This window comes from Centruroides vittatus, unplaced genomic scaffold (assembly GCF_030686945.1).
Source record: "Centruroides vittatus isolate TY-2023 unplaced genomic scaffold, ASM3068694v2 contig_790, whole genome shotgun sequence".
NCBI classification, from domain to species: domain Eukaryota; kingdom Metazoa; phylum Arthropoda; class Arachnida; order Scorpiones; family Buthidae; genus Centruroides; species Centruroides vittatus.
The window spans coordinates 1,031,200-1,052,481 of NW_027122510.1; the positions used below are offsets into that span (position 1 = coordinate 1,031,200).

Genomic DNA, 21,282 nt, shown 5'->3' on the forward strand with positions numbered 1-21,282 from the left:
TAGTTTTAGATGATTCTGCTGTATTTTTTAGTTTTTTTTTCAACTTTGCTTTCTTTGAAGCACTTACTCTACATCTTCCTCTAGCAGTTTTTATATTTATTCTACGCATCTATAGCACTTTGACCTCACTTTAATGATTTTCAATCACCATTAACTCAGTATCTATGGCATTTTTCTAAAAATTTCTTTAAAAATTAACAAATTAAGCATCTTTTTTTATCTAAAAAATTTTAAAATAATCATTTAAATTATTATTTTATTATCTAAAAATGCTTTCTAAATTTAAACTTAAATTTTTTTTATTACTATTATTTTAAAGTGTAGTTTTTGGAAGAAAAATGTATAAAATAAAAATAGATCTATTTTTTATATTTATTTTTAAAATTTTATTATAAGAAATAATCGTTTATTTTTAGATTTATATAAAAAATTTATAAAATCACGTTTTAAAGTTGAGAGAAAAATAAAGGTTTATACATGAATTTTAAAACTTTTTTTTAGATTTTAAAGTAAGATATTTTTTATATAATATATTTTTTTTAGTTTCAAAAAGTTTTTTATTATTAAAATTGTATCTTAATAAAATTTTTTAAATAATACTTTTAAAGTTTATGTGTAGATTTTTTTAAAATAAATTATTGATTGACATTTATAAATTGTATCTACAGCTAAAATGTTGTAAAGCTCATGCTTATTTTTTTTAAATTAAAAGTGTGTGTTTTTGATAAAATAAAATAAAAAACTTTTTAAACACGGTTTATATTCATTATTTGATGATTCAATTTATTCTTTGTATCGTGTTCTTCTCCTAAAATTATTTATATTCGTGATTTTCTATTCATTTTATGGCTTATGTTCATGGTTTCCTGTTCACTTTATGGTTTATATTCATGGTTTCCTGCCCACTTTATGGCTTATGTTCAAGAGTTTCTATTCACTGATAGCTTATGTTCATGTTCTCCTATTCACTTTATGGCTTATATTCGTGGTTTCTTATTTACTTTGTTGTTTTCATTCAAGGCATTCTATTAAACTCATAGCATATACTCGTGATTTTTATACTTAATTTATTCATTGTATTCATATTTTTCTTCAACAAATTATATATATGTATGTCTACTTGGAGATTTCTATGCAGTTTATTATTTAATTCTTAGTTTATATTTATTGTTTTGTATTCACTCTACGGTTTACATTCATGCCTTTTATATATAACTTAGACTATATTCGTGATTTAGTATTTAACGTACAGTACAGCTCATTATTCATAATTTAATATTTAATCTATTCTTATATATATTCATATTTTTTTCTTTAATTAATTATTTATGTTGGTTTATTTTATACTAACTCATGCTTACATTACGTATTTAGTACATACTATTTGTGTTCTAAATTTACAATTATTTTGATTTATATTATAAAAATATTAAAAAATAATAACTAAATTATTTACTTACATTATATTAAATATCATTTTATAAACAAATGAATAAAAATTAAAGCAAAATAATACAAGAATTTCAATGAACTCAACGGTGATACGAAGATTTTTAATGATAAATAAATAGAGTAAATAAATTTTAATTTAGTTCAGTAAATAATGCAAAATTTAAATTATAAGAATTCAAGATTATTAGTTTCATAATTTTTATAAATACTTTTTTATATATTTATTTAAAAACATCAAAATTAATGTAATTTCTATCCATTGGGAATAAGTTCCATATCTTCAATACACGTACTGTACAGTACATATCTTTTACAGTGTAGATAATACAAATATATATAATATTTTAAAAAATTGTAGAATTAACTTACTTTTTCTACCAAAATATATATATTTTGTTATTAATTTTAAGTAATTTAATACTTGAAGCATAAATGGATCTTGAAACTCTTTCCATTGCAACTAAGATTGCTCAAGATGAATTCGTTTACAAGATAAAGTTTTAAACAAATAAAATCTTAAATTAGGAAAATTTTAATGCTTTAAAATCCATAATTTTCTACCAGTTTCAAGTGATAGTGTTTGAATCATAGTTGAATCACGAAACTTTTGTTGTCTTTGAAGCTGATTGCTTACAAGACAAATCCTTCTTTAGAAGAAATTTTTCTGCTTATAAAATCATGAATTAAGCCAATTTTATTGAAATTTTGATCACTTTAATGTTTTAAAACCTGCTTTGATATGATCAAACGGTATTCAAAGCTATGAATTTATTAAGAGTTGAGAAACTTTGGATCTTTTTTGTAAGAGGATCGACGGAATCCCCTGACTCTCTTAGGATCTTTCAATGTCTAATTTAATATCCTTAAATAAACCAATTTTTTTTTCTATAAAAATTCTTTTCTTATTTTGATTTAGAAGAAGATGAAGTAGAAAAATTAAGATTAAAATTTAAATGGAAAGAGGTTAATGTACTTAAAGAGAATTAAAGTGTACTTAAAGAAAGAATAATTTTGCAAATATTAAAATTAAAAAAAAAAACAAATTTTATTAAATAAATGAAAAATTTGTAAAGCATTTAATACAAATTTTAGCAGTAATTATCGAAAATACATTTATTTTGCATAAGAAGATTACAAAATAAACAGATTTTAATCATTAAATCATCTATTTTTTTCACAGAAAATACAAATTTTCAATAAAGCAGGATTGATGCAGGACCTAGGATCCTATATTAAATTGTATATAAATACAGGGTGGCCCAAAGTTAACCACCTAAAGACCATAAAAATTAATGAAATTATCATGCTTGAAAAATTTGATTTTGCAACTTACATAGAGATTATCTGAAATAAACTCTACGAATCTCTATGGAAACGTAGGGGATCCATACACACAGAGATCAATTACATAGAGATCCATAGAGATTATTTCCAGATATCGAAAACTTTTATATAAGTCTAGCGAATTTCCTACAGGATTCTGTAAAAATTTAATGCATTTTTTTTTAATCTTAAGATAAACAGAAGTATACATAAATTCATAGGACAGCTTGTGAAGTCTTTAAGTTAAAAACATGTCTAAGAAAATTGTAGTATAAATGTTGGCCTATGGAAAATCATAGATTAATTAAAAGCAGAAAATTTTAGAATAAATATAGGTTTATATTTTTAGAATAATCAAATGTTTATAATACATATGAAGCTTACTAAAAGTCTTTAATGCCATAAAGTAATCATTACTTCAGCTATTGATGCCAGAACAAACTACATTTTAGTATATATTTTCTAATTTTTAATTTTAATTTTTATATCTAAATTTATTTTAATACATAAATTAATAGAATATTTTCTAAAAAAAATTAATTTTTAAAAAAATATTTTAAGCTTTGATACTTTATAAACTTCATTATAAATGTTTAAAGTCATTACTTTTTTAACATAGCTTTGTGAACCATTGTTTTAAATCAATAAAATGTATTTAAAATTTATAAAAATTTAAAAATTTCATTTATTAATTAATTTATATAGTTTATAGATTTATGAATTTTTTTTTTAAAAAAAGTTATAAAATTTAATGTAAGAATTTAATCAAGAAACTCATCACTCTATGTACATTTTTACAATTTTTTACTGTGAAAACAGTTATAATATGTATTAACTTTTAATAAAAGGCCTTAAAAATACTTTTATGCTAACTAAAAATTGAATTTTAAAAAATTTTCTACTAATATTTTAACAAAAAAAATAGATAATTTAAACAATTAGGAATCTCTCAAATTCAATTTTTCCATCGACAATTTCACATCAAACAAACCTTTGCTTTACTTAATTTAAAAAAAAAAAAACTAGAGATTATAATAAATTGAATGTTATATAAACATTTTTCAGGATATTGTAAAAAGGTTAAAACTATGAGCAACAGGAAACATCATCTTTCAAGCTCTACTTCTCATCTATAGAAAATATGATTGAGCATCCCATCACAACACTGCTCACATATAGCTGGAAAAAATAAAACTACTCAATCATTGGTAGTAAATATAAGAAAAATGATAACTAAGATGAGAATTTAATCAATTTCCATATTTTAATTCAAATAATTTGTAAATAAATAGGTTTAATTAAGTAATTTCTGAAAGTAGAGCTAGCTAATATAACTACAAATCAATGCTTTAGATATGAGTCTACTACAAGTCTATGTTATACTAGAAGATTAAAGTACTATTTATTGATTAAATTAATACATTTTTTTAGTATAGAAATGTTAGTATTCTATGACTGTACCATAGCATTCTTCCTACCTCTTAATGTTGAGATGCTTCAGAGCTCTTCAGCATCACTTCGTGTTATACTGCAACCAGTGCAGTAAAGGTTATAAAATATTAAAATTTTGTTAGATAGCAACGTTATAAATAGTCATAACCATACTATAACAATAATATAAGTAAATTGACTCAAAATATTTATAAAATTCATACAAGTAGATTAAGTTTACAAGACATATAATGAATTATAAATATACTTAAATCCCTTAGAGAAAGAGAGAGAGAGAGGAGAGAGAGAGAGAGAGAGAGAGAGAGAGAGAGAGAGAGAGATTTCATATATTAAATTTATAAAAATTTTAATATTTAAAATATTTTATATTTTAAATAATTAAAGAAGATTTTTTTAGATTAAAATTTTATATATATTTTTTTAAGCACAAAAGTATAATATATAGAGATGATGAATGTTTTTATAGTAAAATTAATAAAAGTTTAAATAAAATATTAAATTAATTAAAAAAAGTTATGTAAGAATTCTCATAAGAAAAAGAAAATTATACAGAAATTTCATAATTTTTTAAATAAAAAAATTGTATTGTTTTTCTTATAATTATAAATAGATTATATAGGAAATTACACAGGAAAATTACACAGATATTTTATAATTTTATATGAAAATATAAAATTATAGAAACCAAGTTATCAATTAATGATGATGATGTTCAACATCCAATACTTTTTTAATGGTTTATTTTTTTAGATGTTTAATTCTTTAAAGTACTAAATAGTAGAAGAGTTAAAATACATTTTAAGCAAATAATCGAAGCAATAGGAATTTCAACCGAGAACCAGGAAGCAATAACATTTAATTGAAAGCAGCACTTCGGAGCTATTGTCAGTACAGAAAAGTGGTCTAAACCAATTTCCAATTTGTGAAAAAGTCAAATTTAATTTATTTGATTTTATAAAAAAATAAAAATAAAAAAATGAAAAATGAAAGAAGGACAACAGGCAAGCAGACAAATCATTTATAAATATATAATTTAAGTAATTACTAAGAGAAAAATAATATAGAAATTAGTTTATATTTAGTAATATATATATATATATATATACATATATACACAATTCACTAAATTATTAATTGATTAATATACTAATAGCATCACATAAATAATTTATATACTAACTACAATACATTTATGACACTTTAATGTTCACATATTCATAACAATTTTATCTTTATTAATTATTACTTGCTGTATATATTTTTCTGTATAGTAAACTATATAAGAATGTTGTTTACTGTAAATTCTTATCAAATCCTAAAAATATTGGTAGATTTTTAGATGTTTTCAGATCAAATTTAGAAGTAAAATACCATAAAAGAGACTAACTAAATCAACTTAAAACTTTCAATTGTATTAGTCTTTAATATATTTTTGTTTGTAGGAAATTATAGAGAAACATTGTATATATATTTCCCTACAAATAATAAAAATTTCTTGATTTTTTTAGGAATAAAATACCGACAGAAAGAATAATTAATTCAATATAATGCATAACATATGTTTCTGTAAATTAAACTATAGGAATCTCTTTGTATATAATCACCTTCAAATTCTAAAAAATTTTCTAGTTTTTAGATTTTTTAAAAAGTAAAATATCAATGAAAAAAGAGACTAATTAAATCAACTTACAACTTTCAATTTCCACTGTACAAAATTGTCTATCCATAGGGAAATACCTTAAGTCCATTGGACAACTGGCTGTTACAGTCAATCTGTTAAGAAACAAAACAGAATTAGAGACTAGAAACAAGACTAAATTTTAATAAACAATATCTAAAAAATCCCCCATTCTCTCTTTCTAAAAAAACAATATTAATAATATATGTGATGTAATAATTATGATACACTTTACTACTCTACTCCTTATGTGTAAATACTTAAGTAGAAAAATGTGTGTACATAATGTGTATGTATGTAAATAATAAATAGGTTAGAACACTTAAATAAGGTTATAAAATCGAAACGAGGTACAATAAATAGGTTATGTAGTGATTATTAACAAAAATGATTTGTCAGCCAGCCACCTGATCAGTAGTAACATATGGTGTTGTATCTTGTAGCGTCAAATGCTGTTTAGTTTGCTAGTGATAGCGAGGGAAAAGTTCATTGATTTTCTGTCACTGGGCTATCTACAATCCACAGAACATGCATGGAAGGCACACACTTACCTTGGATGATACCCTCGGACGTTTTACACATTCGCTTTTAAACCAATTTATTGTATCCAAAAGAAAAAAAAAATTATTTTCATTGTCATTTCTCGTGTTTACCATCCCCGAAAATTGTGTTTGTTACACACACGTATTGTGTTTTCAGTGTAGAAAATGATTATAAGTTGTTGTATTTATTAATCAAAACTTGTGTTAGTCGTTGTGTTTTATTTATTACACGAAACGTTTGTTTTGATTGGATTTTTGCGCTTATAATTCACAGGTTTATATTGTTAAATTTATTTATTTTAATTCGCATATACAATAGCGACAAAAAATTGCCATCCTCAGTGCAACAATAAAAAGGCCACAATAAAAGCTGAGCAATAAACATACGAGGGAGAGAAAGGAAAGAAAAAAATTCATTAAAATATGTTAAATTTACAAACAAAAAATTATTTGACTAGGATATTAGATTTATAATTCTAATTATAGTTTCGGATATACGTAAAAATCTAAAAACTTTAGTTATTTACGGAGATAAACTAGTTTTTTAATGCAGTTGTAAATATTTATACTAAAAAAAAAAAAATCCAGCAACGAGTTGCTTAACTTTCCAGGCAACATTTGGTAGCGCCATCTGTTATCATATATTATTTAAAAAATTCTTTTTATATTTTTAATTATTCTAAAATGGCAAAAAAAAAACTCAATTTTCAGGGTAGGGATGAGTTTTATAAACAATTGTAAATGCTAATAACGAGTAAAATCGTCATTAAGTCCGATATTGCTGGAGATGTGACACACGACCCCCTTTATCTCCCCACCCATTCGACCTTTACCCACCAAAATTTAACAGCTTCAATCCCACTAATACACAAGTCTGCTTGCAAAGTTTTAGAAATTTTCGACAAAAAGCACATGAGTTATTAAGCTTCAAACAGGGCGAAAAAATCGTGCCCCTCACACACATAATACACACAGTAACATCCATACATACAGAAATTACCCCCGAGTTTTTTGCATTTTTCGACGTTTGAAAGCTCCAGAAATGTAAAAATCTTGGAGGCCATTTTTCGCCCGATGGCCTTGCTTTCCCTCTTGTATAATATTATATTACACAAGTTAATTGTGTTTATTAATACAATCCAAAAAAGCGCTTCTAGCACAGAAAAATCTTCAAAAACTTGCTATTTTTAGAAGTTTCTTTTAGATTAAAATATAAAAATCTATGTTATAACAACAGCTAAACACTTTATTATAATATAATTATAAAATTTAACACGTAAATGCCATTAAACATTTTATAAATTTAATTTAATTGCAAAAATTTCATTATCATCTTGTATACATTTATATGATATAAATATAAAATTATGTATAATTTAATTCTAAAAATTTAATTATGAAAGTTTAATTATCATTGTGTAAATGAATGAAATGTTATATTATCTTATATCTTTTACATTTATATAATTAATTAAAAACTAAAGTAATTTTATGTAATCATAATTGTAGTATAATGTCATATAATTATGGTTTCAAGTAAATGTTATTTAACATGGGTTATAAATAGTAAATATGAGACATAAGCACTTAAATTTCTAGGATTTTAAGTAGCAAATATATAAAATTATTATTTATTTTAGAATATAATTATAATAATTTTAATTATTCTTAAATTACTTATTTAAAATATAAGAATTGAATGTAGATGACTGAATATAATATAGTATAATATGGAATTTAGAGACATATATGTGTAATTTCTTTGCTTAGAAAAGGGAAAAAATAGAGTTTTTTTTAAATTTAAAATTTTCTTTAAAAATGTTCTAATAATTCTTAAAATATAAGGGGATCTCTGCTTGTTTATATACTTTAATGTAATTTATTGAAGCAAAAGTATAATTTTGTAAGTTTATGAAATGGTTTATCTATAAAATAATTCAAGAATATTCTAAAAATTTCTAAAAATACAAAAGATTATCTGTGAATTTCATATTATTATTAAACAATTTTGTTTTTTGGTTGTAGAAATTAAATAACTTCTGTGTCTAAAAGTAAAGTTCTTGATTTAGTAAAGTATCAAATAATCTTTTTGCATTTTTATAAAAAATTTCTTTATAAAAAATTCAAAATTTTTCAAAAAATTCTAAAAATATAAAAAGAAGAAATCTGTTTGCTATTTTTACTTAAAATAATTGACATAAATTTCTCAAAAATACAATTTATTTCTTTATAATAATATAAAAAAATAAATTTAAAAATTTTCTAAAATATTTTTTAAATGGTCCTGAATATATTTAAAAAAGTTCTCTAATTATTGTTTACATTTAAAATATAAAATATTATTAAAGTTTATTTTTCTAAAAAGTCATTTATTTTTGGATATAATTAACAAATACTGAGTAATATTTACAATTTATCTCTAAGTATGTTAACAATTGCTTAGGATTTGAATTTATATCTCAAGAAAAATAAGTACATTTTCTAAAAAATAACAATACTCTAAACCTGTTAAAACAATTTAATTCCATAAAAAACTCTTTACAGATTTAAAAAATTCTAAAAAATTATACCAAGAAACATATTCTAAATTCAAGAGATTGAGTTATGAAGAAGAGAAGATGGACAATTTAAGAACATGTTTAATTATTTCTTTAGGAAGAAAATGATATTGTCTACAGATAAGAAAAATCATTATTTATTAAGTTCAAAAAAATGACATGTTGTAAGAATATTTTTTGATTTTTTTTTTGTTTTTAGAAAAGTATAAAAAATGGATCCACCCTTAAGCAATTGATCAGTCTGTTAGCAATCATATATCAAGTTAATGCTTCTTCTAAGTAAATATATATGTAGTCATATCTGATAGTAGAATTTTGTAATAATTTTCGATTTAAATTTCTTTTGTAATATTCTATTTTTAAAGTTATTTATTACAAATTTAATCTCCATTTTTCTTTTCTTTTTATTAATCATTGCAACATTACTAAAGTAAGAGAATAAAATATAAGCAAAAAATGGAAATTTTAGACTAGAAAATCTAGGTTTTTGTCTAGGGCCTCTTGATTTTACAGGCCTTAATCACATGTTTATCGGTGTAAGTAGTGAACAAATATGTAAATTATGGTATCATCATTTTTTTCCAGGCTCTAGACAACCTTTTCCTATAAGTACATTGCCATGAATATAAGAAAATAAGGAAAGTAAGAAGTGGCAATTTGAGATATATTTTGTCTAGGGCCTCTAAGATTTACAGGCCTCAGACACAGAAATGTATAGGCTACTTGTCGATATAGATCTTGATCTTACACAGAAAATATTACAAAAAGTAAGTAAGCAAGTATTTAAAAATAAGAAGATAGGGTGATATCTAGTGACGGTCTTAAACGCAGACAATCTTTATTTTTGCCTAGGGCCTCAAACACAGAAATATATATCTATGAATACCCGATCTTCTTAAACAAGTAAGTACTTACAAGTATATGGAAATAGCAATAATAAATAGCTCAGGCGTAATAATTTAGAAGGCCCCGTAAAGGTCTCACACCTTTAGGGGCCTTCTAAATTTCAAAAATTATGTGATATAAGCCTTATATTATTTGAAAAATGGTTTGCGGCTCCAGGCTTAGTTAAGGCCTCTCACAACTTACTGAAAGTAAGTAAATTAAAAAAAATAAATATAATTATAAATAATATATAATAAATATCTAAAATATATTTTATTTTTAGTTTGATCAAGCTTAAAAATGTTTTTTTAGAAGCTGATATATCTTTGTTGTATTCAGTTTTCTGTAGGTTGTTTCAATTTTATACACTACATCAGCTTCACTTACAAGTCGTGTCTCTCTAGAGAATCCCAAAGTCGCAAAGGGTGGAAAAGTATTCAAAAAATATATATAAAAACATTTTTTAGAGTCGAAAAATATTTAAATTTAATGTATATACTGTTAACATTAAAAAAACATGTGTGTGTGTGTATGTAGCCTATACATGCACACGTATGAAGTATGAAAGATGATGATAAAAGTAAGACTTTTTAGAAGAACTTTTTAAATATATATCTAATAAATTTAAGTTATAATATATAAAATATATTTGTGTACATTTAGATATTTATTAGAGAGGGAAAATAGGTTTGAAATTAAGAAAACTAGGATTGTTTTAGAAGAAACACACCAAAATATATGTTTAAAATTAAAATACAAGTAAAATCAGTAGTGCGTTATAGCTTCGTGGAACCCATGTAAATTTGAATTAGGGGCTCCATGTGCTGTGTTGACATCAGACATTTTTATTTGAAGAAAGTATTTTCTTATAAAAGATTGGTTTGAGGCCCCCTGTTGATGGGGCCCCTAGGCAATTGCCCTTTTTGCCCAAAGGATAACGTGCCACTGATATTTATATACATACCTATATATATAATTTTATTAAAGAAATAAATATTTTATTGACGTAATTAAAAAATTAAATATATAAATTTGACATTCGAATAATTTATTTTAGAAATTGTAATAATTAAAATGTGCAGGTGTAAGTGGCAAAATCTATTATAAAACTTCAAAAAATTGAATATTTTTCCAAAAAAATAAAAAGAAAATAATCAAAAATAAATTTATTTTATTTTAAAAATAAACTAAGTAAGTTTCAATTTTTAAAATAAAGTTATGCATGTATATATGTGTATAATAGAGAAGAAAGTTTTAACAGAGATTTATGATATGAATATATTAATTATTTTAAAAAATTCTTTATTATATATTTAATTTTTTTTTTTTTTTTTGGAAATTTCCCTCTTCTTCTAGTCAAAAATATCGATACAACTTCTTCTCTATCTTCACTTACATCGTTAATCACAGCACATAGCTTGTACGTGAACTGTTTTCTTATAATATTAAGTACAGGATAAAAGTTTGATGTTGAAGCAACTGTAAACAATCTGAAGTGCGTAATTCTGTATTAGGATAGCTTAAAAGAGTGACCTTATTTCACGCTTGATTAAGATAATCAAAGAAAACTCTTAAAAATTCCATCTTGATTCATCAGCATCATCTAAAAAAAAACACTATTATCAAATTTCATACATATAGAGAGATATCTCTTTCTCTCTTCCTTCCCTCTTTACAAATTGAATTTAATTATTTAATTAAATGAATTTTGTAGAGTGCTCTTATAAAGGCGGTTTTTTGGATTTTTTCAACACTTATTTACATACCAGTGACCACATTTTTCAACATGTCCGAAGCTTGATCTCGTGTGCAAATATAGAAGAATATATAATAAAGGAGGAACTTGTGTATAATAAATTACATCATGTTAAAAACTTGAGTTTTGTGTACATATTTATATCAGTTTTTAAACAATAAGTAAAATTTGATTTTTTTTTCAAAGTGGTGTAACTATATACAGTATGTAAATTACGTTATGTACTAGCTCCTTTTAAGAAGTGCATATATATAGGATGCTTAAAAAATGTTAACACTTAGCAGATTGTTCTCTGTGTAGTTCTCTATCATGTGCAAGAAGTCACGACCCGAGTATAAAGTTTTGAAAAACGTAAGGCCCTACTACCCTTTCCGCAGTGAGTGTACGCCTCCATATAACTGCTAATATTTTTGAAGCATCCGTACATCAATTTATGAAGTAAGTTTTATAGGTAAAAAATAATATTTTTTTTTAAAAAAATACGTTATTTAAAGTGTAACTTTAAAGATTTATATACAGACAGATTTAGGGGGTGAGCAGGACTCAGCTGCACCCCCTTCTGGAGATTTTTTCTGAGTAAAGCTAGTAAAAATTTTGTGAGATATATATTTTTCTCTCTGCACTCCTCTAAAGATTTCTGGATCCACAACTGCTTATATAAAGTACTGTACATAAAGTATAAGGTATATTCAGAAATTATAAAACATAAAGATAATAAAGATACCTTATAAAGTATAACAATAATATACATAAATATATCGTGTTTACAGGTATAAAAATTGAACTTTTAAAATAAATTAAGAGTAAAACATAAGAATTCTATACAGTATTATACGGTTTGCCTATAAATTTACTCATCAATCTTGAAGAGAAACGATGCACTAAATGTGCTTTAAATGCTCTGCAGCAACATTATATTAAAATTGCCTTTAGCAATTTTGGAAGTTACAACAGCAAAATTAATCTTAGATCCAGCTTTAGAAAGTGAAATTACATTCTCACTAATTTCTAAACTTTAAAAAAAGTTTAGTTAAAAATTAGAAAAGTAAAAAAAAAAATAATAAGTAAGTATATTTTTATAAGTCACTAAAGTGTATCGATCAGTATAGGGAGCGAGTAGAGAACGAGCAATTATTTATCGTGACATCGTCACGATGCTGGGCTACAAATTTTAATCATATTTTTTATTTATTTAAGTTAGAATATATGCTCTCGATCTCAAATTATTAGTGTCTTGCCCCTGTAAATCATACTCTACCTGATAACAATAGAGTCGTGCCCGTGTAACTCCATTCAGGAAAAAATTTTGAATTAAAATAATGTGACTTCCGGTCTATGGAAGTTAGTGCATACTTATTCGAGATAAAAGAAGAACAGATAGTAGGAATTTATAGAATTCTAGTTCTAGAATTTTTTTAAATTGCAGCCGAAAAAAGGAAATTGTTTATTACTATAATGGCATGGAGATCATTTAAAATTACAACTTTTGCAAACATTTCTAGACGTTTATTAAACGTTGAGCAATTTTTATACAAAGGAAGACTTAATCTTCAAGCTAGATATTGTGTTCCAAGGTGACTAATCTAGTAGAGTACATACAGTACTTGGCAATAACAAAACTTGTATGGAAGTTGTGCACGCAATATAATTTATTTGACACGAAGCGAATGATAGGACCAACTACCACACTGACAGATTCAGTTCTGACCTGGCTCTATGATGGATAAAGGCTTTATTTTGGAAGAATCCAATAAATGGTTGAATTATCTTGTCAAGTATGGAATAAATAAGAAAATTGTGAAGGTTTTTTCCTTTAAAAAAATCTGTAACAAGAAATCATTTCTGTGTTAACAGGACACGGTTATCGTGTATAGTAAGAACAGCTTCTATAATAATGACATCATTAACTTAATTATAATAATAGAATGAATAATAATTGCATCTTACTGCAGTGATATTACAAAAATTATAATAATTATTATGTTACTACAAATTATAAACTTAACAGAATTATTAGTAATTTAGTTATTGACAAGTCTATATGGTAATATGACTCATACCAACAATACATAAATAGAATCATAAGCAACAAGAATTATATAAGGACCATTATAATACGACCCATGATAATAATAATGCCATCATAAATAGGACTTTTAATAATCATTATAATCCTTATATCAATAATGACATTATTGTTAATTATATCGTACAAACAGGACAATATTAAGTTCGTTTTAAGTAATAATTATAATTAGGACCATTATAATGGGATTCTTTATATAAGATTCTATAAAAATAAGGATTATTGTAACAATTTTTAATTGTCTTGTTGTGACTCAAAATAGAAAGAAGAGCTGCAAAACTCACATTACTAAGAATACATATGTAGGAGTTTCAATAATCATATTAATTATAATACTAATTAGTACAATAAGTGGATTACAGTTATTAACAAGACTAGTAACAATAATTGTCCTGTTAATATGATCCATACAAACAGGAGTATATAAATAGAATCATAAGTAACAGGACTTTTTCTTGAATTAAATAAGGATCATTATATAATTCAATACACGATCCTTATCTTTCCATATAAGTATAAAAATCATAATAAATAATTGGGCACTGCAACAGTTAATATTTAGTGTCATACAAAGAGAACAATTAATAATTGGATCCACATTATTACATACTCAATTTTAGTAAAGCCATTAAGAATAGGATTATCTATACTAGAATGCACAGCAGTTATGCTTCTACTAGTAAGGACACTGTAATAATGAGCCCAAAATAACGAGCAAAATTTGCAGCCGGGGTACGATTTTTAATCATATTTTTAATTTATTTAATTTAAAACATATGCTTTCCACCTCAAATTACTGCCTTGCCCCTGTACATTATACTTTTCCTGGCAACAACAAAGTCATGCCGGTCATCTGTGTAACTCCGTTCTGAAGAAAATTTTTGAATTTAAATCACGTGAATTCCGGTCTATACCGGAAGTTCGTATCGTATAAGCTCGAATTTCATCTATCCAATGCCGTTCTATCTCGAGATAAAGGATCAATTTTATAGGTCTACGATTTTTTTTTGAAATTGCAGGCAAGTTAGATCATACAAATATTAAAATTAATTAATAATATGACCCACCAAAATTTTCAGTTGTTTAATTTTAAACACAATCCTTCGTGGTTTAGCTGAAAAATTAAAAAAGTTCGTGTAAAATAATAGAGAGTAGCTGTCTTGTTATGGGTCATATTATAGTTATACCTGTCAGAAAATGTTCACAGTGCAAGTAATAGCATGGCCAGAGGCTGTGCTGTGTGTATTACAAACTGCAGTTGGTATATAGATCATGTTGACCACTGTGATAGTCATTTGGGAACCAGTATCGTATACTTTACTTCCAGTCACTTTTCTATTGTAGCCACCAAGTTTCCTGTTCTTTATTGTCAATGCATAGTACGTCACTCCTTATAGAAATTGTATCACACTATTATTCGAATCACACCGAGTATTATATATATTAATTTTTTATATAAATTTAAGAGAAATAAACTAAATAATATATATAATAGAATGCTATTAAATTGAAACATGAAAAAGCGAATGATACTTTTAAGTATTACTGTCCCTCTATTAGTAATTCGCGAGCTACAGTTAACCAAATGTTCAGTAAAAAGAAATGTTAACAATTTCTTTCGGATAAATTTTTCAAATTATAAATTACTGTTACAGTATGTTAGCAGTAGGTCGTGACCTCTGATATGACGTTGAAAAATTACTTTCAACATGTAAGTCGCAAGGAAAGGTCTTACTCAGCCGGTGGATCGCAATTCCAAGGGTTAAGGGTTAAATTTTTTGACTCCTGCAATCGTGAAGCAAAAATCTACTCTATAAAGTTGTTTAAATTATTAAGAAAACAATTTATGTGGTTACTAAATATAATTTAATTACGGTACTTTTAACAAATACATGAGAAATGGAAGAGTGTAAAAAAATACAAATCTAGCAGAGAAAATGATATAAAAAATTTAAAACAATTTAAGATTATACAATAAAATTACGTATAAAAATAATTTCCTTCACGTTAAATACATCAATTTTTAGTAACTTGATTTTTTGACGTTGCCCTCTTCAAAGTTTCAGTATATCAGATCCGGTCCTCATCGTAATATGAGTTTTTACAATCATGTAGAACCTGATACTCGACTCTCCGAAGGATTCAAGTTATAACAACTAAAACAACATTTTTTAAATATATATACATATATACATCATCAAAAATATCAACATTTATTTCTGAATGTTGTACATGTACAGTACTACTGTACAAGATTAAAAATTAAAATAAAAGTGTTAGAAGGGTAATTAAACGATAAGATTTTAAAAGAAAATTAAAGGAAAAAATGTTTTACAAATGTATAAAATAATATTAAAAGCAAAAATTAAAATAAAGAATGTTTAAAAATTAAAGCAAAATGTTTAATACTTTGCATTTCATTTTCTTTTAAGAGCAATTTAAAAGTGGAAAATATTTTTTTAAAAATATGTTGAATGAACAATTAAGTGCTTAAAAAGGAAAGTATTAAAAGAGAATAAACGCAAAATGTTAAAATAAAAATGTAAAAAGGATAATTAAAAGCACAATTTTAAGAGAAAAAGTAAAAAAAGAAAAAAAAGTTAGAAAAAACAATTAAAAGCAATAAATATTCTAAGTGAAAATTAAAATAAAAAGTATTTAAAATATTAAAGAACTATTTAATATTTTTGCATTTAATTTTTTTAGGAGAAATTTAAAAACAGTAATAAATGAAGAATATGAAAGAAACAATTAAAAAAAAACTTAAACGAGCAATTATTTATTGTGACATCGTCATAATGCCAGGCTACGGTTTTTAACAATATTTTAATTTTAAAAAATCAAGTGACTTCCGGTTTAAACAAAAACAGTTCGTATACATTTAATCGGAGTTTTAAGCCCCTAAGCTTTCCATATCTGGTCTGGATTTTAGTAATATCTTTTCCCTGTACATCATACTTCTCCTGATAACAATCGAGTCATGCCGTTTATCTATCTAACCGGTACTCAAGAAAATTTTGCATTAAAATCAGATGACTTCCGATCTAAACCAGAAGTTCGTATTTAGTTAATCGGGCCATATCCGGTCTCGATTTTCACTTAAGCTTTCCAAATCCAGTCTCGATTTCTACTTAAGCCTTAAATATCTGGTCTCAATTTTCATTTAAGCTTTCAATATATGGTCTCAATTTTCACTTAAACTTTCAATATCTTGTCTCGATTTTCACTCAAGCTTTCAATATATGGTCTCGATTTCCACTCGAGCTTTCAATATGTGGTCTTGATTTCCACTTGAGCTTTCAATATGTGGTCTCAATTTTAACTTACGCTTTGAATATATGGTCTCGATTTTAACTCAAGCTTGCAATATCTTGTCTCGATTTTCACTCAAGCTTTCAATATATGGTCTCGATTTCCACTAGAGCTTTCAATATGTGGTCTCGATTTCCACTCGAGCTTTCAATATGTGGTCTCGATTTTAACTTACGCTTTGAATATGTGGTCTCGATTTTAACTTACGCTTTGAATATATGGTCTCGATTTTAACTTACGCTTACAATATAAGGTCTCGATTATCATCTAACACAAATATAGAGATTAACGAAGAGCGGAGTGTGCGAATTAAAATTGCAGCCCAAAATTTAAAATAAGAAGAGAAAAATTAAAAATAAAACTGTTAAAAGATAATTAAAGTAAAACTGTTAAAATAAAATTTAAAAAAATTAATGGCAATATAAATTTAAAATAATAATAATAATAATAATAATAATAATTCGCGAGTTTATTATTATTATATTAATTATAAATTAATAAAGTTTTAGATGATATATTAATGAGATCGAGAATGATTTAAAAGTTATTGAAAAGTATGAATTCATGTTACTCATTAGTAATCGTGAAAGTTGTATTTGATTATGTTACAAAATCATCATAAATCAGTTAAAATTCCACTTGGGATATTAAATAATAATAATAATTGTAATAAATTAAAAGAATTAAATAAACATTTTCTTAAAAGATTATACAGATTTACAATTTTACTGAAAGGATTATATAAAGCGGATTAAATATTATAAATTTGATTTTTAAATTAATGCGATTAAAAGTATCGATTTAATTCTATTTAATTTGTATGTTTGTAATTAAATTCCTGTAGGATATACAGGACTTTCGTGTGACATGGCATATACACGTGTGACGTATTTATATGTTTGACTATTTAATTTTTAAATTAATGGAATTTAAATTATGTATTTAATTTTTATTATGGGTTTTTTTTCTTTATTTGTTACATTCTTGTAGAAGATATATATAGAACTTTCTTAAGTGTGACGTATATATGTGTGACGTATATATGAGTGTGTAGCGAGCGTAGTGGAGTAGAATGTGGATTTTCTCATCGGAAACGATAGCTGTGCAATTTTAATCATATCTAATCTTGTAATAGAAGAAGTAGGAAAGTAATTGGAATTACAACAAATTTATTTCCTTGCTGAGAAATTTACAAATTCCTTCTCGAGAATTTAACAACGAATTTATTTTCTTGACGAGAAATCTGTCACTTACTTGTAAAAATTTGAATACGTTACTAAATTTAAACGCATTTATTTGAAAATTTTCTAATGTTTATAATTATTTTGTTAATGTTTTAAATTTTTGTATATAAATATATTTAAAATACAGTTTTTAAATTTATTTATTTATTTATTTATTTTACAAAAGGAATTTTTTTATGCCCCACACGCACATTCGCATTACGTAAAATGTCAAATAATGAAAAATATGCAAAATCCATCAGGTTGTAAAAATCGACGGAGTATAATCTGTCAATGTAAAAAAGAGGGACGTATACAGACGTGGTAGGAAGAACTAAAACATCCATTACAGCGTGGACGATCTGGAAAAACGAACCAGCAGACCGTTACCATTTCTAATGTAAACAGAATATCTAATACGAAACAATCTTAGAAGGACTAACGTAACGTTATCAGATTTTTGTCCATCTTAAGCTGAATTTTATCTTATTACTTTAAAAAATACTAAATATATGACTATTTTATTTAGAACACTACGTTTTTAGAGCTATAAACAATACTGTAGTGTATAAAACACTACTAGTAGTGTGTTATACATTACAGTATTGTACAGTAGTTTACAGTGTGTTATACACTACAGTACTTTACATAAATAAAAATTTATCGTAGAATATAAAAAGAATGATGTGTTAAGTACTATAATAGTATAGTTAATGGTGTGTTTTATATATAAACGGTATTATTAACTAAAGATTTCGTTATAGAAAAATATATAATAGCTCTTCATATACAACTAACATTGCATTATATACAAGTTGTTATAATTATTAATGCTCTGTACTAACGGTATTTTGTGTATAATGTGATAGATACGTCACATGTAACATTATAAACGTTATTAGTGTTTTATACACAAATAACAGTGTATCATAAATAATACTAGTGTGTACAAGTGTAAAAATTATAGAACTAGTATAATAAACTAATATAATATATAGAATTAATAATAATAAAACTACTTGTAAGTAACTATAAAGAATAGTAATAAGGTATTGTATACAAATAATAGTGTCGTATATTATAGAGCATCATACTTAGCTAACAGTGTGACGTATATAGAAATATAGTATATGCGTTATAAAAGTACGTCATATTTTAAAGAGTAGTGAAATGAGAAGTAAAAACGCCATTATGTAATATAAATAATAATACATTATACACAATTTATGCCAAACACTAGTAACGTTGCATTAGATACAACTGAAATTGTACCATATACAGTTAATGTACTGTACTATATACTCCTGACGTGCTTCATATAGAATGTGATAATGTATCATATATAATGGTGTGTCATACATAAATAATACTGCATCATACACAACTAACAGTATATATACGTATGTAATACTGAATAATACTGTTTTATAAAAACAATAGTACGCGACTAATATTTTATAAAAATAGTTCACACTTAATACTATAATTCACGTATTTCATATATAATTAACATGAACTAGTAATAATTATGCATACATAAAAAGTTTAGACAATATTCGTATAAAAATCTCTCTCAAGCATACAAATTCCGATAATAAAGCAGTAATTCTACATAAAACTTGATAAATAATTACTTTAAGCAAAATAAATTTTAAAAATAATTTTTAAACACGTTAAAACTAGCGAATAAATCGTACATTAAGTTATGTATACTTCATACACAATTAACACTACACCGAAATACATTACACGTAATTAATATGCATAGACACAAGTAAATTTGCGTCACAAATAATTAATACCGTGCCAAACACAGAAATAGTACACAAGTAAGTGTGTATAATACACCTGAAGTGGTGTATACAGCAGTGGTTTGTCATACAACAACGATTTTATTTTCTTTCTATAAATCAACATTAAATATTTATTCGTAGAAAATCTATATATAAGTTATAGGAGTGCAATTTTTCTTTGTCTTCCATTCTCGTTTGGAGACGTGTTAAATCCAGATGACAACAAATGGTGGAAAGTGAGAGACATATACAACATCTGGAAGTTGAATACAGAAAAGAAAATACTGATCAAAATATAGTTCTACTTATAAAATCCATCTTCCAAAGTGATTTGTTGAATCTATATTAGACTATTTAGTTTAATTTAGAAAAGTGGAATATTTTTTCCCTCCCTTCCTCATTTTCTCAATCCTCATTAAGAAAAGTGGTTGAGGATATTAAGGAAAGAATTTAAAGATGGAGCAATAAAGAATAAAAGACCTTTTTTATATATATATGTGTGTATGTGTGTATTTTTTAAGAATAATTTCTTAAATTTTACTTCATTTCTGAACAATATCAATGATAGATGTAATTTCTTAAACTCTACCTCGTTTCTAAATGATATCAATTAATAATACGTCATACACAACTATTGCTGCGTCACACGTAACTAATGGTGCACAACCGGTGCGCTACAAACAATGAATACTGCTTTATACACAATTAATAATGCGTTATAAACAGTCGACAATGCATTATTGACAAGTAGCAGTGTTCTGAAACAATGCTACATTGTTTACAACTAAGTGCTATACACGTAATTAATACACTACTGTACAACTTACTAATGAGCACTACAAAGTGTAATAATGGTGCTCCATAATAATTACTATCAATAGTGCAACAATACTTATTAGTGTACTATTATTTATTAGTGACGACGTACTAATAACAGTCGTCACTGATAAGAGTTTACTACACGTAGTGCACTATTCAAAATTAACACTACTTCACAAACAACCGTGCACCATATATAATTACTAGTGTGTCACAGATAATAGTGCTGTTTATAATTAAAAGTACTGACAGCAAGCCACAAATAATAATAAACTACTAACAGTGTTTTACACTGATACAACAATAAACAGTGCGTCAAAAACAATTAATAATGCACTTTAAAAGTGAACTATACGTCGTAAACAATTAAAGAACACTACAACTAATAGTGTGCTACAAATGA

At 25.1% G+C, this 21,282-nt stretch overlaps 1 protein-coding gene across 1 annotated transcript in view; it reads right to left on the reverse strand.

The window, feature by feature from the left end:
* Nucleotides 1-21,282, reverse strand: part of LOC136981745 (gamma-aminobutyric acid receptor subunit beta-like) — a 91,028-nt gene that overhangs the window by 51,015 nt on the left and 18,731 nt on the right. Inside the window, exon 5 of the mRNA XM_067278105.1 lies at nt 5,918-6,000. Coding sequence (XP_067134206.1) covers nt 5,918-6,000 — 83 coding nt within the window. The remainder of the gene's footprint in view (nt 1-5,917; nt 6,001-21,282) is intronic.